General features: G+C 44.7%; 1 protein-coding gene across 6 annotated transcripts in view; it reads left to right on the top strand.

Annotated features, from left to right (window-relative positions):
* The window catches only part of CDK8 (cyclin dependent kinase 8), an 83941-nt gene extending 74643 nt beyond the window's left edge, over positions 1–9298 (top strand). For 4 of the 6 annotated variants that reach the window (XM_040583480.1, XM_040583478.1, XM_040583482.1 and 1 more), the window contains 4 exons: positions 1796–1893; positions 3283–3361; positions 3481–3639; positions 8015–9298. In XM_040583480.1, coding sequence (XP_040439414.1) covers positions 1796–1893; positions 3283–3361; positions 3481–3639; positions 8015–8140 — 462 coding nt within the window. In that variant the 3' untranslated portion in view covers positions 8141–9298. The remainder of the gene's footprint in view (positions 1–1795; positions 1894–3282; positions 3362–3480; positions 3640–8014) is intronic. The other 2 variants (XM_040583479.1, XR_005826275.1) reach the window with 2 other exon arrangements.
* The last annotated feature ends 11772 nt before the right edge of the window (positions 9299–21070 follow it).

Genomic DNA, 21070 nt, shown 5'->3' with positions numbered 1-21070 from the left:
CTTCATCTTCTGTTTAGTTCCTTTGGTCCATGGGAACTGCAGCGATTGTCCCATTCGTTGCTGATAGTTAACTGTGTCATTATTATATCATTCAGCCAGGTGATCTTTAATTGAACTGCTTTCAAAATAGAAAATATTTGTAATAATAAGTGGAAGATTCACTTCTGTGCTGGCACCTGAACAAGGGGGCAAAAGAGGAGTTTTGATCCTCTGTGTGATAATGGTTGTACAAACCTTAAACTTTGCTTGTGGTTTTTGTTGCTGATTAAGACCAGATTTGCACACGTCTTGTCAGTACATGATGGACGGCTTTATAACCTAACTGCCAGAAATGATGCCAGAGTTTTGCAGTGGTTTTTTGGTTGTGGTGTTTTTCAGCATGCTGGCAATTCTTTCTCATAGTTTGTCTTCCCCTTTTCTGGTTCCTGGGATTGCGTTTTGAGCTGTTTGAGAGAACAAGAATTGTTCTGTTTAAACCGATACTCTACAAAACCTGTATGCAGGCTCAGGGAGCTGAAATAACTTATTGTGAGTCCTTGTTGATGATGTGAAAAACACAACTGGACTGATGGTGGTATACATATTTATTATGTTCTTAACAATGTTATTAAAAAGCTGAGGAGGGAAAATGTACTTTCCTAACTGTAGCTGTCTGCAGCATGGAGGTCTGCATTGTGGTTGTGTATGCTCACTTAATAGCAAGTATAGTTATATACTAAATAACAAGCACTAATGGATATGGAATCACTTGGTTTTTAATTGCTAAGAATTTTAATTTAGATGGCTGTTACATTGGTTACTGTTAAAGTGTAGTTGAAGAAACTGGGCTAAATATGTGCTGTGGGAAGTTCCACAGAAGACGGTTAGAGAGAGGAGGACTTGGGGGTCCTGGTGGATGAAGAGCTGGACATGAGCCAGCAATGTGCACTCACAGCCCAAGTGGCTAACCATACCCTGGGGCTGCTTCAAAAGCAGCGGGGCCAGCAGGTCGAGGGGGGTGATTCTGCCCCTCTACTCTGTTCTGGTGAGACCCCACCTGGAGTATTGCATTGAACTCTGGAGCCCCCCGCACAAGAAGGACATGGACCTGTCAGAGTGGCTCCAGAGCAGGGCCACAAAGATGCTCAGAGGGCTGGAGCACCTCTCCTGTGAAGACAGGCTGAGAGAGTTGGGGTGGTGCAGCCTGGAAAAGAGAAGGCTCCAGGGACACCTCAGAGCAGCCCTCCAGCACCTAAAGGAGCCTACAGGGAAGCTGGGGACAAACCTTTTAGTAGGGCTTGTAGTGACAGGACAAGGGGTAACAGTTTTAAACTGAAAGAGGGTATATTTGGACTAGATACAAGGAAAATTTTTACAGTGAGGGTGGTGAAACTTTGGAACAGGTTGCCCAGAGAGGTGGTAGATGCCCCATCCCTGGGAACATTCAAGGTCAGGTTGGACGGGGCTCTGAGCAGCCTGGTCTCGTGGAAGATGGCCCTGCTCATTGCAGGGTGGTTGCACTGGGTGACCTTTAAATGTCCCTTCCAACCCAAACTATTTTATGATTCTATGATTAAAGCTTCTGGTATGTCATGCAAACTCTTTGAATGTTGTTGTTAGAACATTTGTGACTGGAACTGAGTCTTCTGGGCTTTGCAAGTGAAAATAGGTGTTCTTCGATGGGCAATGAAGTTACTGTTTTAACAAGAGAGAAGAATGTGGTTACGCCATTTATTGTTAGGGTTTTGAGTTCAGGCACATTTATACGAGATAGTCTTTGAGAAGTAATGCAGAGCTTTTTCTTTTATTTTTGCAGCTTCAGAAATTGCTCACGATGGATCCAATTAAGAGAATTACCTCAGAACAGGCTATGCAGGATCCCTATTTCTTAGAAGATCCTCTTCCCACATCCGAGTAAGTGATCAGTTTATTAACCTGTCAGTGCATCCAGAGATGTTTTAGGAGTGTGAGCTTTCTCTCTGCTATAAATATGTTTCTGAATATTGAGCTAAATACTTACTGTCTAACAACCAAGGAAAGCTGTAACTGCTAAAATGCCATTTGTGGTTTTTAAAATTAAGTAGCATTCTTATTAATCTCTTGCTCTATGGAACTTTGATCCTATTAGTTGCAGCACTAATCTTGTTATTCACTGACAGGTTGATTATGCATGCTACAGATCTTTGTAGACAACTGCTAAGTGCCCGCAGGTCCACTTCTCTGCTCCAGAATGCCAGATGACACTCTAATTAGTTTACATTTTTCTGTCTTAGCCTTTGTTGTAAATTCAGTGGGTGGGGGAAGTCGACTCTGTCTCTGTGCTGTCATCCTTAACAACTTAAATCCATTTTCTGTAGACACTTCTCTTTTTTGTTTGTGTAGGGAGATTTACAGAAGGAAGAAAATGTAGGGACAATGAATGATTTCATTAAAAATTAAGCCCCCCTCCCAAAAGACTAGCCAGAGAGCATGATTGTACACCTTTTAAGGAAAACTGTTGTTACATCCTGTGTATGATTCTCTACCGTTATCTAGGGAGGCATTTATAAAATATGGTATGTATATTTATAAGCAATTAATTAAAAATGAAATTATTCCACTAAAACCTACTGGATTATTTATAACAGCTCTTGACTTGTCTCTGTGATTTAATGTTGTCCCGTGAATGATTTGGTTTTGTAGAAACTGCTTTTAGGACAGTTTTCGGATTTTTTTCTCAACTTGAGGTTGGCATTTTAGTGTGAATACGCAATGAGTAATGCTAACAGGTGTACAGAGACTTTATTATAAATACATTCTACTGATTCAGAGCAGGTAAATATTAACTTGCACTAGCAAATTCACGTGGACCATGAGATATGAACTGACAGATTAAAATCTAGTTATTTTTAGACTTTTGTTCCATACAGTTTTATTAATAGTGGAAGTTTCCAAGAGTATTTTTAGTTAGACCCGAGTTTGTGAATTACACGATAGCTGGATTAAGATAGCTCTTTGTGCCCTTGCAGATAACTAACAGGTGGTGTACCTTTCCAGCCACCAGTTTGGTCACCAGCTACCAGAAACTGTGAAAATTAGGATTTTAAAGGAGTGTATAAGAGGCAAATGAAGATTAAAAATAAACGTGAATATGTTTACTAAGTTTAGAATATGATGGAACTAAGACAGGAAAAACTTCTCCACTAGTTACAGGTATTAGTCCATGGCTCAGGCAACTTGAAACTAGCATGGGTGAAGTATGAAACTTACAGGTCTAACCATTCTGTTCTAATACAGTGATAAATAGACTTTTTTGGGGGGCAGTGTTTTTGCAGGTTGTCAAATCCCTTACCCAAAACGAGAATTTTTAACAGAAGAAGAACCAGATGATAAAGGAGACAAAGTAAGTACTGGAAGAACAGTATCATCATGCTTCACGGGCTTTCACACTATTTCCTCTTTTCATGTTATTTCACGTACTGCTTTTGAGTTGAAATTTTTCTTTGTGTTTAAACAATTGAGAAGAACCAGCAGCAGCAGCAGGGCAATAACCATACTAATGGAACTGGTCATCCAGGGAACCAAGACAACAGTCACACACAGGGACCCCCACTGAAAAAAGTGAGAGTTGTTCCTCCTACCACTACCTCAGGTGGACTTATTATGACCTCAGACTATCAGGTATTTGCTTTATTTCATATATTGTGTATTTTGGTTCTCATGTTTATAGCAGTGTTTCTTTAAGTTAAAAAATGTGATTTTTATAAATGTCACTGTATTAACTGGTATTTTCTAGCATCTTTCAGATTTTTTTTAAGGTGGATTTTGTTGATGTCTTGTCTGTAGATTGATACACTGATGCTCTTCAGATTAGCAATAAGGACATCAGGATCAGAGATCATGGCAATTACTAATTTATTACCTTCATATTAGGAAATGTTGATAGTGGACCAGGACCCTGTTATGCTGTGCTCTGTATCTCCGGAAAATACCATTCCTTGTTTGAACAAGCCTGTAATAGTAGAGGAGTCAAAGGATATTGTGGTAAACAAGCTGTGAAATAAGAGTCTGAACAAGAGCTGTAGTTGGGCAAATGAATGGAAGAGCAGTATTTTTGATGACTAACAGGAAGACTTGACATGAGGCTGTCAATCTCTATTTTGAAGACCAAGGGAGATTCCAGGCGGAGTAAGCCCAGTATTGTGGATCTGAAGAGACAAGTGAGGTGGTGGTGACTGAGTGAGGAAGACGAGGAGGCATGTGAGAAAAACTCTTAAGGAAAACTTAAAAACTGTGTTCTAGTGTTCCTGCATTTGAGCTTGTGGTCAGACATTAGGAAATCAGAAGAGTCTGGAGCAGAAAGATATCAGAGTCGTCCCAGGGAATGATACCAGAATTTGTGAGTTTGGATGAGGTTACTGCTGGAGACTGGGGAGAGTTAAGGACAGAACCTGTAGTTAATGCAAGCTAGGAAATTACAGAAGAGGAGGAGGGAAGATTTCAAATGATATGCATGAGAGCCATTAGAGAGGTGGCAGATTTTGGAAGCCTAGGGAATAGAAGATTTAAGGAGGAGGCATGCTGGTGGAAATGTTACCCTGCAGGAACTGTTCATTTACAATGCGTAGTACAGAAGGCCAATTGGAAGACAGTCTTGGGTGAAATCAAAAGATGGGGAAGTCAGATGTTACTGGCAGTGTTTTCAGTTAGTTTGAAGATTAATATCTAAATCTGAGAGCCTAATATTGGAAACCCACTTAGTTATGCTTATATTCTGTAGCAAAACGTAGGGAGAGTTGAAGAACAGTGTCATTGCAACTACTGCTGTCAGCTTACTTTCACAGTTTGATATTGTTTCTCCATAAACACCAATAGGCTTTGAAATCTTGCATTTCAGAGTTTGTTTCTGAGAGTACCAGGTATCCTCAAAGACTGCCTGGGGGCATTACCTTCATTTTTATATAAATCTGTGTACTTCCAGCATGGGACTTCCATCCCTTCCAGTTTGGCAAGCTGCAGTAGACTGCTGTTCTGGCCTTTTAGCTGGTGCGCTCTACTCCTTCTGTGTGTGTATTTTTAAGGTGGCAAATGCAGCTGTAACTCTCTTAATCTTCCCCTCGTGTTGAGTCGCATATCTAAGGACACTGATGCAGAGGCTGCATGTACTTGTCAGGGAGCCCCATTTACATGCCCTAATTTACATGGCCTTCCCCTCGTTTTGCTGCTGCAGCTTGGCATTTTGAGCAAACTTCAGCTTCCACTTCTGTGAGCAAGGGCTGAGGTTTGCTAGTTGAGAAGTCAGAAGGCTTGTGTTGCCTCAGCAGGAGTCGATGTTTGTTTGTTTTCTGCTCGTGCTCATCACAACTTTTGTGTTCTCAGATTTCCATCCCAGGCTTATAGCTGGGGGCAGCCCTTGTCAACAAACAATTTCAGAATACTTTTGCATTGAGGCAGTGATAACTGCTGCTTTGCTATCCTAGGAGCTCTTACTGGTAACTTGACTGTTCCTGACTAACCTTTTTGCTGTCCCTCTGGGAAGCAAAACACCTGGTTTTCAACAACAACAAAAAAAAAACAAACCCAAACCCAAAAAGCTTCCCCTGAGTCTTGCAAGAAGGCAGTGGGTAGATTTGTTCTGTTGGAGGTATCTGGAAAACATGGTAATCAAAAGGAGGAGACCTGAACTGGCTGGCACTAGAACAAAAGCAGTTACGAATTGCCTATTGGTGGTTTCAGGTCTCCCTGAAAAAAAATCCTCACATTTTTTGCTTCTGATCCTGCAACTTGAGGAGACAGCAAACAAATATTACAGTACAACCCTCTGTTTTAATCAAACACCTGTTCCTTTGTTCTTCGTTTAATTTGCTCAAATTCCCCATATAAAGCTTGTGAAGAAGGATTGCCATCTCCTGGGCAAGGCACACTAAGACAGTTTCTCCATCCCCTCAGAAATCAAATTACTCTCTGCAGAGCAAGCTGACCTGGTATCGCTTTCTGCCATGCATAAAAGTAGTAGACACGTGACATGCGGACTTCCTTGCCTTTTCATTTAAATCTGCAACATGACGCTTCCAAATGCAATGTGATTAAACAGGCTGGAGCAATTCCACTACTCTGAGCTTTTCCTTGTAATAACCCTCTGGGTGCTTAATGGTATTTAGAAAGGATTGGATATTTACATTTGTTCTTAAACAAAAGCCATTTGTTGCAGTGCGTGTCATGAAAGAATTAGGATTTTAATTGCTTCCATCTTAAGATCTGTTTTAGAAGTCAGAATGCAGAAAGTGTTTACAGCTGATGTGAATGGTTAGTTTTTTAAATGATTCCAGTTGTGATATTTTCTTACATGCAGGAGCCATGCTTGGGCAAAAAGAATATTCAGAGATTTTCAGTCTCTGAGTCACATCCTATATTTGTTACATGGAGAAGGGTGACCCAGAGCTGTGATGCTTCTGTTGTCGAGTGACTTTACTCTGTCTCTCAAGACTGAAGGCAAATATCACGAAAGTTCGCTCACTGTGTTAATGGTGTGGTTCAGCAGCGCTGGTTTGTTCTTGCTGGAATTAAGTGCCAGTCCAGCTATTTCTTCCCCTTTACACTGTACGCCCCTAGAGAATTAGCTTAGTCCTGCGAGCATATATTAACAAGTAGTTTGCCTTTTCATTTCTGCCATCATCTCAGCATCCTGATCGTAGCTGCTGTTCTGAATGCTGAACAGTAGGAAAAAAGGGGTGGTTATGTATTATTATTTTATATTTCAACTTATTAAAATCGCTTTACATATTTTGTATTTTACTTTTTCAGTACATTGGCTCCCCATAGTTTTGTGTATTCAGGTCTCAGTAGCAGTACCCTAGTCCTGGAATATTCACCTTAGAGAAGTTTTCAGACCTTTACTAGAAGCAGCTTTCTCTAAAAATCCTAGTACATCTTGCAATATCGTGAATTCAGAAGTTATGCAGCAGTTTCTAAACACTTCAGAATTTGTGCATTTGTAAACCTTAACATAAATGTAAAACAGCACAGTAATGTGCTGAAATTACGTTAATGTAATGAAATGTTAAATGTATGAAGTGGTCATATGCTTAGACTGACAATCTCATATGAGTCCTTTCTTCCCTTTTTAATGCATGATGTGTAAATAATGAATTTTTAGGTTAAAATTGAAGCAGGCAGTTGCTGGTTTGTTCAGAGCTTTTTGCAATGATGAATGCTCCACTCATAGATAATTGTAGAAATACTGGTTGAAAGGGGCCTCGAGAGACCATCTAGCCCAGTCTCCCACTGGAAGCAGGGCTGCTAAATCAGGTCAGCCATGGCTTTGTTTAACTGAGTCTGAAAAACCTCCATAGAAGGAGACTTCACAGCCTCTCTGGGCAAGTTCTTCTAGTGCTATACTGGTCTCCTAGTGATTTCCACTCCCCTCCAATGTCCCAAGCCACAGTCTATGGCCATTTCCCGCTGAAATATCTGGTTCCGCTGAGAAGTGTGTGGCTTCGTCTTTAACTTTCCTTCAGGTATTGGTAAGGCTGCTGCTAGGTGATACCTTAGCCTAAATAATCACAGCGTGCTCAGCCTTTACTCCTAGGTCACACAAAAGGGTGGCAAGCATCCTTTGTGTAGGAAATGTCCAGAGTAACGCAGGGTGGCTCAGCAGCAGTAAAATGCACCATTTGGACCTCCACTCCAACACACCTTCTCGGAAGGAGAAGGGAGCAAGTGGAGAGAAGAGCACTGCTGTGAGCAGTGGCAGCCTTGTGTAACGTGCAGGTGTGCCGTAGCCATCTGGAGGGCTGGCTGGAGGTTTGGCTTGGCGTGTAGCTTCACAGAGGGTAATGAAGATGGGTAACTGAAGGGTGGTAACTGTCACTTTCTAACTTGATGTTCATACCTGCACCTGCTGTAATCAGAGTAAGTGAAAAGAAGCCTGGAAGTGCAGCTGCTTTGAGACTCAGTGTGCTGGGTACCGCTTGAAGAAAGAAACAGGTAGGCAAAACTGCCTTGCGATGTACCTGTTACAAAGGGTTATGTTTCCTCTGCTTTTACCCCTCTGCAGCGTTCCAACCCCCATGCTGCCTACCCCAACCCCGGACCAAGCACATCACAGCCACAGAGCAGCATGGGATATTCAACTACCTCCCAGCAGCCACCACAGTACTCGCATCAGACACATCGGTACTGAGCTGCATCCCAATAACGTCAATGCACTGTTGCTAATGCTGCAGGACCGGCCGCACAGCTGCCTGCCTGGAACCCAGCTCGGGCCACGAGAATGTACTGTACAACCACACCTCCAACCTGTCCGATCGCCACGATCCACCCCCTTCCACAGAGCGGAGTAGTGGCTCCCAGATTGAACCTGTTTTTGGGGTTAGACTTGAAAAGGAAGTGCTAGCACAGTTTGTGTTGTGGATATGCTACTTCAGTAGTTTACTTGACATGATTCAGACTGACCGATGCATTTTTTTCAGTGACAGTCTGTAGCAGTTGAAGCTGTGAAATGTGCTAGGGGCAAGCATTGTTGTTGTCGTATGTGGTGAATTCTCTTGATGTAACAACTTTATCTGACCAATAGTACACAACATCTTTGAACTGGTACTTGAAGCATACAGTATATGTTACCATGGCAAAAAAAAGCAAACTAACCGTGACTCTGAGACAACTTTGATAGACGTTTATTTTTAGTGACTTTTGTGGGTTGGCTCATTTTCCACCTAGATCAATGTTTTATGACTGAATGATTGCTATGATGAGATTTTTTTAAAACCATGAGAACGTTTGCATTTTTTTCCCAGCAATTACAAATGTCCCAAAGATTAATTTCCACCATAGGTTTTTGTTTTTAAATCTATGACTTGACTGGTATTAAAGCTGCTATTTGATAGTAAAATAAGTATGTTGTCATTGATATAAACATGTTTGGTTCAGCAAACAAACTAAAATGATTGTCATAGACAGTGTTTTATTTTTTTTCCTGTTGGTGTTAATGATTTGTGAGCATGCTTTGGGATTAAAAAAGCATGAATGATATTTCCTAAAAAGGTGCGGCATCCATTCAGATATTTTGTCATGATTTTTGAGAACCAGCTTGGTGTAGTGGATTTTAAATTTTGTTCAGTTAATTTTTTTTTAAATGTTCGCACATTGTTTAGGGGTGCCATTCCTACAGCAAAGGATCAAGGTGTTAGGAGAGCCTTAGAATTTATGAGGAAAAACTTACATACAATGTACTGTATCAAACTATTTTACATGAATGACACAAGTATTCTGAATAAAAAAAAAAATCAAACATTGTTAAAACAAGGTGTTATGTAATAAATTTATTTTTCATAAATCTGCATATGACCTTTGCCTGTGTTCCTTTTTATCAGCAACAACAATCTGTATCAGGTTGTGTTCTGAGAAATTTTATCTGACAGGAATCTTTCTTGCAAGGGGCCAGGCTTCCATTAACTGCTGAGAAGGATTTTTTTTTTAAATAACAGAAAAAAATACAGTGCCTTCATAAAATGTCATTACCTCTGTTGTGTACATGTAGTTGATCAGCTGGAGGTACCCTGAACGTGGATTTATTACTAACTACATTTCCTAGATCAGACAGCTCCTTTTCATCTATAAAAACCTAGAGGCATTCCAGTCTGAGGAGTTCTGAGGTTTCATAACTCCTCCTTATCTTGGGATCTAATACCACACTGTGATTTTATGACATAAATATATGCAGATTTTTTTTCTGCAAGTGCTTCGTGTAGTGTGAATATCAACTAGTAAGATCCATTCAAATGCACTGAGCTGCTGCCGGGGCAAAAGAAAAACCAAATCAGTAGCCAGCCCAAAATGCAAAAGTGAAGATAAAATTATTTGAGTGAGGTAGAGGTTTAAGAATTCAGGAGACTTAAAGCTAAAGGAAAAAAAAAATATCTTGAGTGCAAAGTTTATGCTTCTTTAGTAATAATGTGTGATACCCTCTTCATTTTGATGTAAGTGTTGTTAAAATCTGGCTTTCCTCAGTTTCTGGAACACAAATATATAGGTGGGAGTGCCTTAAACTTGTGATTTTCAAGTGAAAGCCTTTTTTTGTCCTTTCGTTCATTTTATACACAGGTTTTGAACTTGCCTGTTTAGTATCCAGACTTTTCCCAGGTACAGAAATGGTGACAGGAGTAACTTTTCTTGTGTTAAAGTACTTTTGGCCTAGAAATTTTGCTTTCTTATTGAAGCATAGTCATGTTAATGCGTAATAGTTAATCTTATTAAGGCAAACCTTCTTTGGTACCAGTATATTGTGATGTGTCTGATGCTTTGTTTAAAAGTAGCAGGCAGGATTTCATTTGTTTTTGCAAAGGGAAATGCGTCCAGCTGACAAAAAGGACTCTTGCTGTTAGTTTACGCATTAATTTAGTTTTCCTATTAAGAAGGTATTTGAGATGGTGTAGCTTATCAACTAATTACAATAAAACTGAATTATACTCTGCATTTAGTTTTAAAAAGCCTGCTACTCTCAGTAATTTCATTCATTCTCACTCCATTTTTAGTAGATATATTGCAGATTACCTCAACAAACCGAGACCCTGCAGGGAAGTCAAATCTTAATGTTTGACTTGCTCTGATGTCTGAGTCAGGTGGTCATTTGGGAGGAGGAATTCAAGGTTTTTTCTTTAGAATTGTGGAAAGGTTTTTCAGTGCTTGGTATAACCGCTGGTACCTTCAAGACGGTATGTATCTATTGCAGGTAGGGTTAATCTTGTCATATGATTATTATAAATCATCTGCATGAAATAATTTTTTTAATACTGTTTTTTTAGGATTGTTAGGATTGTTAAAAACCAGCATTTTTTAGGAATGCTATGGCAAGGCTCTAAATTACTTTTCTGGACTGTTTAAAAAAAAAAAAAATTTAATCCTGTCCCTGTTCTCCTCTAAGGGCCTTTTTACATGGGGGTTACAGAAAGGAGGGAAGAATAAAGCACCTTTGAGAACGTTTAATAGAAGAATTGCAAATTCTAGTAAGGAGGGGTGGCAGCCTGGCACACAGCAGCCAGCCGGTGAGCCGTGCCTCTCTCCTCACCTCACTCAGCTTTTCTTACTAAATTCAAGAACTTCAAAGCTTTTCATTTTTCACCAACAATTATCTGGACCAATCTCAGTGTATTTCAAATAGCTGGAGTCTGAGAGCCTGTCTTTGTTGCTCTGATTAAAGAACAAATTGTTTTTCTAGGGTAGGCTTATGCTGAAAAAGGGCTTGAGGCTTAGCTTGATGGTGAGGATAAACACGCTGTTGCACTTTCACCTTGGCGCTCCCAGCAAGCATAGCTCATGGCAGCTCTGAATTTGTTATATCTGATAAGGACCCACCTTCCTGAAAAAGAAATAACTTTTGCCATTATCCTTTCTGGAGAGGGTTTCAGTGTTGGTGCTGGGAGGAGCAGTCTGAGGGAGGGAAACAGGAGACGGGTTCTGTCCTGTACTTCCCTGTGTGCGTGTACACGCTGGGAAGGTACTCGGTGAAGGCACTGCATTGCCCATGGCAGTGCCCCAGCGATGCCCAGCTGAGGGTGAGGCTGCTTATTAGGTTTTCTTTTGGTTTCCTTTTTCCTTCATTGTGAAGCCGCCGCTAGACAGAGTCTCTTCTGGGTCTGGAGGGGTTCATCTGTTGGTGGCAAACTGCTAGGGCAGCTGGCGCAAGAGGAGTGAGCAAACACACATCTCCCACTTCCTTTTTATTTTCTGTGTGCAGTGCTTAATTTTCATAGGGTTTATGTTTTCATGCTTTGCTTTATTATGGGAGATACTTAATGGAGGTGGGGTGGGTATGTTCAAACGTTACCGCAGTCCTCGGTGTCCCGGTTGTGCTAGATGGGCTCCTCCAAAAGAAAAGAGCAAGTTCCTCAGCGTTTCTTGTCGGAGGGCCATCAGCCAAGTCCCAGGTGTCTCGTTTCCATAGTAGCTTTGCACAAAGCTTTCTCCACAACACAGAGCAACACATTTCTGTGAGGCTGATCACTAGAATGCTATAATTTCTGATCGTTAGAATGTTATTTTACAGGCAGTGGTGTCAACTTGACTCTGTGGCTGATTGAAACAAGAAGATGGTAAAGCATGAGCTTGAGTGAAGCCTGCAGGAGATGGCCGTGTCCTCTGAGATGGCCTTAAGCTGTGTTTAAAAAGGATCTTGGAAGACGTTCCGATCATTTTCACCTTGTTGTGTGTCTCTTGCCAATTCAGACCCCAGCAGAGCTGGCAGTGAGGGTTGGGATCAGTTGCAAGTGAAGGTTTTATGTGAAGAAATTACTTGTGCTGTTCCCTGGAGTCCATCGATTTCTTTCTAAAGTTGCTCTCTGAACAACAAGCAGCTCCTTTGGTATCTCCCCCAAGCCCATCCTGGCTTCACTAAAAGGCGAGCAGTGAGGGATCTCTGTCTGCCTTTCATGTATCGTGGCTGTTGATGATTTTATGGACACAATCAGGCAGTGGACCCACCAAGGGGGATAACGGAGGTGGGATGGAGCCTGCAGGATCTCATATTGGTTCTTGTGTATCAGAAAGGAAAGACTTAGATTACTTCTTGGGGCCAGTGGTGAAGCTGCAGACCTGCCATTTGGACTAAATGATGCTGCCATTGTAAGTCGAGTTCATTTTCAGCAGAAGCGGTGCTCCCTGCAAGCTGTTTTAGTTACACCCCTGAATAGAGCAGCCCTTTTCTGTTGGGTAGCGCAGCCATCTCAGCATCTTCTTCTAGGCTGAGTGGTGACAGTACTTCAGGATGCCAGTTCTGAGACAGTTTAATAGCTAATGCCCCTTGAGACCAAGGTAGATGAGCTTAATTCAGTGTAATTTGCTTGTCACAGCTATGCATAAAGAACACTTTGAGAAATAATATGTCAGACATCTGAATGACAGGATGTACAAACTGTGCTCTAGAAGTAGGAGAGGTAGAGAAAAAGGTGCTTACCCTTGGAAAGCAAGACAGAAACAAAGCTGCCTCTTCCACTAGGACTCTTGCAGTAAATTCCTCTGCTCAAGGATTTTAAGCAGACTTTGTCTTGGCAGTTGGCTTCAGCGATGGCAGAAGGGAGCTATCCCCAGAGGAATGTTTTTAGTTAAAGGGATCCTGTGCTGTAGAGCTTGACACTAGGACCGATGTTAATGGAACCTGGCGTGATGCACACCAGCTCCAACCCAGGATGGGAATCCGGACAAGCTCCATCACTGCTCTGAAAGCTCCCACATCACAAGATACAGAAAACTGCTTTTCAGCCTGCTAGGATTAGAGTGTCTTTCCTTGGCCGTCACACCAAGTTGAACAATCCCTTTGCATTTCTGGTCCTACTTGGGTGGTCTGGGTGCTCCACCTGAGCCAGGGGAGATGGAGAAAGAGCTAGTGCAGGAATGCTTGTTATTTAAGCAGCACAGCATATCTTAGCCCATAACCCTATGCCCACAGAAACACCAAGGATAGCCTTTACAGCATTTGCTTTTGGGAAATATTTCCATTTCTTCAGTGTGGAATGTGGGAAGGCTGCCATGTGCTTGGAACAAGCCTCTGTTTAACATTCGTGGGAGCTTTGGATTTGTACAATGCTTCACTCGCTGTGTTTGAAGGGCAGCAGCCTCTCTGATCCCCCACCAGCCACATAAGAAATGCCACCAGCTGGCTGAGGAAGGCAGGGAGCTGAAGTAGGGATTTGTCTGGGGAGAATGCATTCTGCAGGAGTGCTGAGGTCAGAGTGGAAAAGCCCTGAGCAGATGCTTATGGAAGGCCCTGTTACACCTTTCCCATAAGGCACTGTATGAGAAGGCAAAGAGGTATCGTCTTACCCTGTGACATGTAAATAGCATTCCCGTCTTCGATGGGAGCTCATTCCTGCTTCAAGTTGCTGTGCCAAAATCTGACCGTATCCTACATTTGTGTTTCCAGTTTATGCAGGGTCGCCTTTAGTATCCACTGGCTGATCTTCCCACAAGATGTTGGCAGGGCGTGCATAGAGCTATTATTATTGATCAATTTTAAAAATTAAAATTCTTCCGCTGTTTGTAGTGCTTCTCAAATACAGGTGGGGTCCTGTAAAGCTTTCTGCACCAGCAAAGCTCTGCCTCAGTGAGTTCTTCATGTTAACTGGCTAGGGATGACAACAGAATAAATTGACATGCTTCACATCTGTTTCAGCCGTGTGCTGCTGTAGATCAGAACACGGAGTTAGCCAGCAAGCTGTGGAGAAGGTTTCTTTGGGAATAAATTTTGCTTTCGGGTTCCAGGAACGGTTACTGTGGTGGTTGTGTACTTTGAGATGTGCTCACCTTGGTGCAGACAGCTCATGCACAGCTTGGGCGCTCCTGATGTTCTCTGTGCAAAGGCTTCAGGCTTTACCCTCGCTCTATCCCATCTTACTTTCAGAAGATGAGGAAAAGGTGAGAGGAGGATGATATCCCAGCCCAGGAACTTGGAAATCCCTGTATAAGCTCCTAATATATGTCCTACTGCCACCAGCCATGCAGGCATGTGAGATATCTCTGCAATTTATTTGCATGCTGGACAAAACCAGCTGGTTTGAAAATCTCCCCAGTCACCTTGGAGGCTTTGCTGGGAGAGCCCTGCAGGGACTTGTGATGCCTAGCATCCCGTGCCTCCTGGTGATGGGCAGTCAGCACCTGGGGCTGAGGAGCAGCTGCTTGATCAGGTCTCATCCAACCCTTGCTCCATGGGTGAAGAGGTGAGGCTGTCGTTTGCAATCACCCTTCTGCAGCTCCGTGCTGTGCCCTTGCCTGTCAAATTCTGATGAGCGCAGCACCCCAAATGCATGCCCAGTGAGGTGCAGTCACTGGGGAAACTGGTGCCACAGGCAGCCAGCCCCCTGCTCTGGCAGGCTGCCATCCGGGGGATGTTTACACGGGATGGGTGATTTTAGTTAAAATATCTTGGAGTGGGAGATGGCTCTGAGAGTGATGTTAGCTTCCACCAGGAGAGAAGACAGGGAAAATGGATCAACAGGAACACAAGCACGCACATTTTTCTGTTGTATTTGCCTATTTGGATTTTTTTTAAACAGACTTTTTAAAAGTGTGAAATCCAATCCGCTTGGAACAAGGAGAAACGGTGTCGCAGAGGTTTGTGTTTTAAAGAAGTAACCCACACTGCACCACGTGATGTCTGTAAGCCGGCAACGTGAACATGCTCCGAAGGAAGGGGAAAACCCAGGCTGGAATTTGGGTTTGGAAGGCAAAGTGGGTATAACATGTCACAAACCTGCAGTTTGAACAAAAAAGCCGTGAAAGGGGAGCTCCCACCCTGGTTTGTTTCCAGCACGTTGTACATGCGTGCCTGCTGCACTTGTCCCAGGGGTGCTGCTCATGGGGTTCAGTGCATCTGAGGGGTGCCCTGCTGGGGGCGGGGGCGGGCAGAAGGGGTGGCACAGCTTTTGTTTCCACCGCAGTCTGTTGTGGAACATTGCAAAATGGGGCAGAAAAGCCCCTTTCATGGACAGAGGACGCTAGATAGGATATATAGATGCCATCACTGTTACGGAATTTAGAGTTTATTCCTTAATTAAAGGCTTTCTCAGAGAAGAAATTTAAACATCCACACTGAAAACCATTTTCACTGGCTGGAAACCTAATGAAATGATTGTAAAAATTACCTTCCTTGAGAGAGGCAACTTACTTAAATAGTAGTATTTGAATAGGGTAGGTTTTGCTCCTTGAGGTTACAAATACACCTTTGTCGATCCTTAACAATCCTTGTGTAATCCTTAGCATTGCCAGAATTTAAAATATTGATTATGCTAGTTATTTATAAAATGTTAATTAATATCCAACAGCTATTCAGAATAAAATCCTGTGTGGAAGGAGCAAGGATCCAACAACCTTCCGGTGAACGTGCTTGTTACTGAAAGGTTACTAATCTTCCTGGCGGTGTATCAGGGCAGATCACCGTATATATGTATCCCTTTCCCCACCCTTATTTGTGTTTCAGTGAATCTTTTTATCTGGAAATAAAACTTTGGGTCTACTGAAAAAAATAGAAAATAGGAACGTTTAGCAAAAGAGGATTTCTGCAGAGATTTGGGCCATTTTTCCAGCAGGCTGAACAACAAGCTAGAAACATCACCCCTCTTCAATTGCAGGAGTGATGCCAGAGGCTACTGGTGGTTCCCCTCGAGTTCTGTACCTGGACAGAAACGCACAGAAGGGGAGGGAGGTAGCTTTGCATCACTTTCCCTTCAGAAGACCAACACCTGCAGGAGATATTCTGCACACCCCCAGCAAAGTGGCAGGAAGAGATTTTGTGCTGTCACCTCATGGACCTTAGGCTGAAGCTCAGCCAGTGACCTTACAGCATCAGTGGTTTGGAGGCAGCAGATGCAGTTTGGGATCAGGATCCTGCAAATTATCTGTTTGCAAACCCCCTCGGGCTTCCAACTCAGACAGGGTGATGCAAGAGAGAAAGAAGTCCACCTAAAACCCAAGACCTCTCAAACGAGAAGGCAGGGAAGGAAATACATGGATATGATGTGGTCTGTGGAAATACCAAAGTGTTGCGGTTTAACCCCAGCCAGCAACTAAGTACCACACAGCTGCTCGCTCACCCCTTCCCCAGCCCAGCGGGATGGAGAGGAGAATTGGGGAAAAAAGTAAAACTCGAGGGTTGAGATAAGAACAATTTAATAAATGAAATAATAATAATAATCATAACAGCAGCAACAACAACAATTATAATGAAAAGGGAAGAGAAGAGGAGAGGAATAAAATCAAAAGGGAAAGAAAAACCCAGCAAGTGATGCACAATAGAATTGCTCACCGATGCTGACAGCTGCTGGCCGATGCCTAGCCAGTCCGTGAGCAGCAATCCCCCAGTCGCCACCAGCTCCACCAGTTTATATACTCAGCATGACACTGAGTGGTATGGAATGTCCCTTCGGCCAGTTCAGGTCAGCTGCCCTGGCTGTGTCCCCTGCCAACACCTTGTGCCCCTCCAGCTCTCTCACTGGCAGGGGCTGAGAAACTGAAAAGTCCTTGACTTGGTATAAACATCACTTAACAACTAAACCCATCAGTGTGTTATCAACGTTATTCTCATACTATATCCAAAACATAGCATTGTACCATGTACTGAGAGGAAAATTAACTATCCTGGCCAAAACAGGACACAAAGGTGAGGCCATTGTAGAAGTTAAGAGTGCCAGCATGAAAAGTAACTGCAGAAGAAGTCAAACCAGTTGCCTGGAGATGCTCTGGGGGTGCATGAGTCCCAGGGTGCTGCAGGGTGGGCAAGGAGATGGCGTGGTTTGGGGCTGGGCAGCACCAGGACCTGCTGCTCCCCACCATGCCAGGGGCTGAGCACACAGCCAAGTCCCATTCGCACCCCCAAATGGCATCAACGCTTCCCAGTGCTGCCCCCACCAATTCAAGCTCAAATATCTCACAAAGACAAACAACGCCTCTCTCACAGCCGGTGGTCTGTGGGGCAAAGCTGGTGCCCGGCGGGGCGCACTGGTAAGTGACCCCAGGGGGGGCATTGCCCACCCTGTGCCAGGGGCTGGAGGGCGGGCGGTGATGCAGCACGGCACCCTGCCACGGCCAGCACACATCGCCATTTCATACTGCACTGCAGGAAAGAGAATCTGATATGAGCAAACGTAGCTCGGACTCTATCCCAAGCTCTTACTGCTGAGCCTCACATGGAGGATGTTATTTCTAATAAATATTTTAGGCAGTAAAGGTTCCTTCAGAGAGGGCCGCTGCACTCCCATTGCGTGCCTTCTTGCTGCGAGAAGCCCACGGTAGCTACTTCGAGTGTTCAAACGCTTGATATATAGTATCTGTTCTATGGAAAAATGCCTCAGGGTGAAATGTGTTTAATAGAGGGAGGCTAATACGTGAGTGATTTATCTCATTTTGGTAAGTTCATGTCTGTAATTCAATAACCCCATGAGCTACACTTAACTGTATTCAATAAAGATGATCTAAAGGAGATGTTCGTGCAGGTGAAGGGTTCAAGAACTGGAGGAAAAGATGTTATAAATAAGTGGGCTTGAAGTAAACAGGGAGCTCAGGCAGAACCCTTCCCCAGGATAAATGTCTTCAGCATCATTAAACCAGCATAAATGGCTCTGTGAGCTGTGGAGGTTTCTTCCCCTGAAAGGAAAAAGCTGTGAGGGAGACTTTCATTAGGGAGAACATGTCACCTTATGCTCCAGCCGTGACCCAAATCCTGCAGCAATCCTTTGCGAGCTGTCATCCTGGGGAGCATTCCTGGCGCAGCACGCCGGATCATCTTGAACTCAGGTGGTGTTAGGACGGGCGCAGGAAGGTAGGTTTACAAGCAGCCAGAGGAAAGCGGTGTGATAGCCCGGGGCTTTATCCTCCACCTGCTCTGGAAAACCTTTAGACACGTACCCGGGTGCACAAAGTGCTGCTTTACAGGCAATGCTGCGTGCAAGCTGTATGACAGCATGGCAAGGAAATACGGTCTCTAAATAGCCATTCAGGGCTGTAATTGCCCAGTTTGAATGTACAACTAAAGTAAATAGCACTGGCAGCTGAGTCACCCGATTGCAGACCTGAAGCACTTCAAAGCTAGATCTAAAAATAATCTTGCATGCTTCTAAGTTACCGGCAGTATGGAGAAGAAAAGGGCACTGAAATAAAAAGGCATCTGACAGCAACTGTGCCAGGGGCTTTGGGGTAAGGTGTGGGAGTTGCCCCCAGCGCGGTGCTAGTGGCCAGCGTGGCTGGGGGGCAAGCCAGCACTGGCCGTTGGCTACGGGCAGCCGGAGGTGCCAGCCTGGGCCAGGTACGGGGCTCTCAGCCTCTGCACCAACAGTCAAGTGTGACAGCCTACCCCATAAAGCCGGAAAGCTTTATGGAATGACATTATTTTAAGCCCCCAGTGCCCTACTTCAGGCTGTGTGTGCGCCGGGCCACCGTGCTGCCTTGCTTTGCTGACACGGGGGCACGCAGCGGCTCAGAGCCGTTACCGTAACATGCGTCCCGGGTAATCTGCCCAGCACTCTGGGCTGGTTGCAGCAGCTACCCACCAGCTCGCCCAGCACCGGGGTTTGCAGTGCCATGCCATACCTGCAGGGAAGCCCCTCAGGGACGATTTTCCTCCCCGATGCTCATCGCAGTGCTGTGGAGAGCCACAGCGTGCCTGCAGCCGGGTCGCCGCACGATGCGCTGCTCACCCTCACCCTCAGTGAGAAGGGGCAGAGGTGGATGCAGGGGTGGTTGAAGGTATAGAGCTGTTGCGATATCAGGAAAAACGACAGGTTTTTCCAGCCCAGCTGAAAGAAGAGGTGATAGAGGAGGCCTGGGGACAGCAAATGGGCCATGACTGTTCACTGCCTCTTCCCAGCCAACACCCTGGAGGCGTGGAGCAAAAGCAGGAGACAGCAGCTTCAAAACAGAGAGGTGTTGTTACACAACGCAGCTCTGCCACAGGAGGCTGTCAGTGCTGGCCACAGCTTCGAAATGAGCAGGAAAACATCACGAAAGGAAAATCATTTAAAGGCTGTTGCCTACAGAGACATTAACTCTGGCCCAGAAGGTCCCTTGGAGGCCCCAGAGGTGGGGAGGAGAAGTTGCTGCAATGAGCTCTACCGTGGTAAAGGTGCTGCAATGGGTTCACCCTGTCTTCACCCTCCTCCCGTGGCTTGTGCTGCTGGCAGGGACAAGCTGTGGCATTGGATGGACTTTCAGTCTGACCAAGAGTGACTGCTCCTCTACAACGTGCAGTCTCACACAGCTGGAGGCAGCTGTCCCTGGCCCACCATGTGAAGGTCACCCCGTGGCTGCAGCCTGGCAAACCCACGTGCAGAGAAACACGCTGTGCACATCCCCCGCCATGCCACAGCGAAGCAGCAGCTCGCCCCGCACAGCTGGAGCCTTTTGAAGTGAGATACGTTTGCCCATTCATCACCCTGATGTCAGGTCAAAGCCCAGAATCTTCAAAAATTGAAAAATCAGCACTGGAGGAAAGTGAGTGAGAAGGGACACCGAGCTGGCAGTGTTAGAGGAGGGTTCAAGAGAGGTGAAGGTGCCAGAGCCCTGGGGCATCTGCTGCTGCTGCTACCACAGCTCCTGCTGCCAGCTCCACCAAGAGCGTGAGCATCGCTGGAGGGAGCAGGAAGGGTCTGGGGAGCTGTAGGAAGAGTTAACAGGAGCAGCAAGGAGAGCAGATGTAGGAGAGGACAAACGTGAGCAGTGGGAGCGCCCCAACCTGTGCAACCCACTGTGGTACACATGGTACCAGGTCCTGTTTCTTCCTTCTCTCCCCAGTATTTATTTCATTGGAATAAACAAACCAGCTCTTCTCAGCCCCTGTGGAGGCCCCAGTGTTCCTGGTGCCCACAGCCATCTCAAAGACCCACCAGCCAGTGCCAGAAGTGTAACTGAGGAGGCTATAGGTCTTGTTTCTATTCTGACGCATCACCACCACAGATGGAGCTGGCATCAAAAGCCTGGGCTGAGGCACAGCCAGATGCTCAGCTTGTCTGGGATGGAGCTCGTGATGACTGGAGCACTGGGAGGGATTTTCCAGAGCACATGGCATGAAGCTGACAGTTTTTGTTTTTCCTGCTGCTTTCAGAAGGGACTTTCCTTGGCGTTGAGCTCATCTGTTTGTAAGGTTTGGCAAGGGCAGCCCAATCACTCACCCGGCATGGGCTACATGCAGCTTCCCAGCATCTCGCTTGCTCCCCTCCAGAGCCAAAGGAGGAGATGCCTGGCCTTGGCACCCCACACCTCCCATTCCAGCCCATCCAACAGGCCGAGCAGCTCAGCCAGAATCCCAAGTATACTTAAGTCAGTGGGGTGGAAAGTGTACAGTTTGGAGGGACACCTTAAAGCATTGCAGCTAATTCCAAAGGAACAAGTCTGTCTAAGCCCTGAGCCCAGGACACCCTCCAAGGGTTTCTTTAGGTCATTTTTGTACCTCTCCAAATGTTTTGGAAAGTACATTTTTTCCAGCTGATTCAAACAAAGAGTAGTGTCTATGTTTTCTCAAAAGCTTTCCAAATAGGTTTTTGAGCAAGGCTGTACAGGCCAGGAGGGGGAATAATAAAAGTGTGCAAAGGCGCTGGAGGGCAGAGAACTTCTCTTCTGGGTTGCATTTATCCCT

Source organism: Falco naumanni, chromosome 2 (assembly GCF_017639655.2).
Source record: "Falco naumanni isolate bFalNau1 chromosome 2, bFalNau1.pat, whole genome shotgun sequence".
Classification (NCBI taxonomy): domain Eukaryota; kingdom Metazoa; phylum Chordata; class Aves; order Falconiformes; family Falconidae; genus Falco; species Falco naumanni.
Note: the sequence above shows the minus strand (reverse complement) of the source record. Positions and strands in the feature narration are given on the sequence as shown.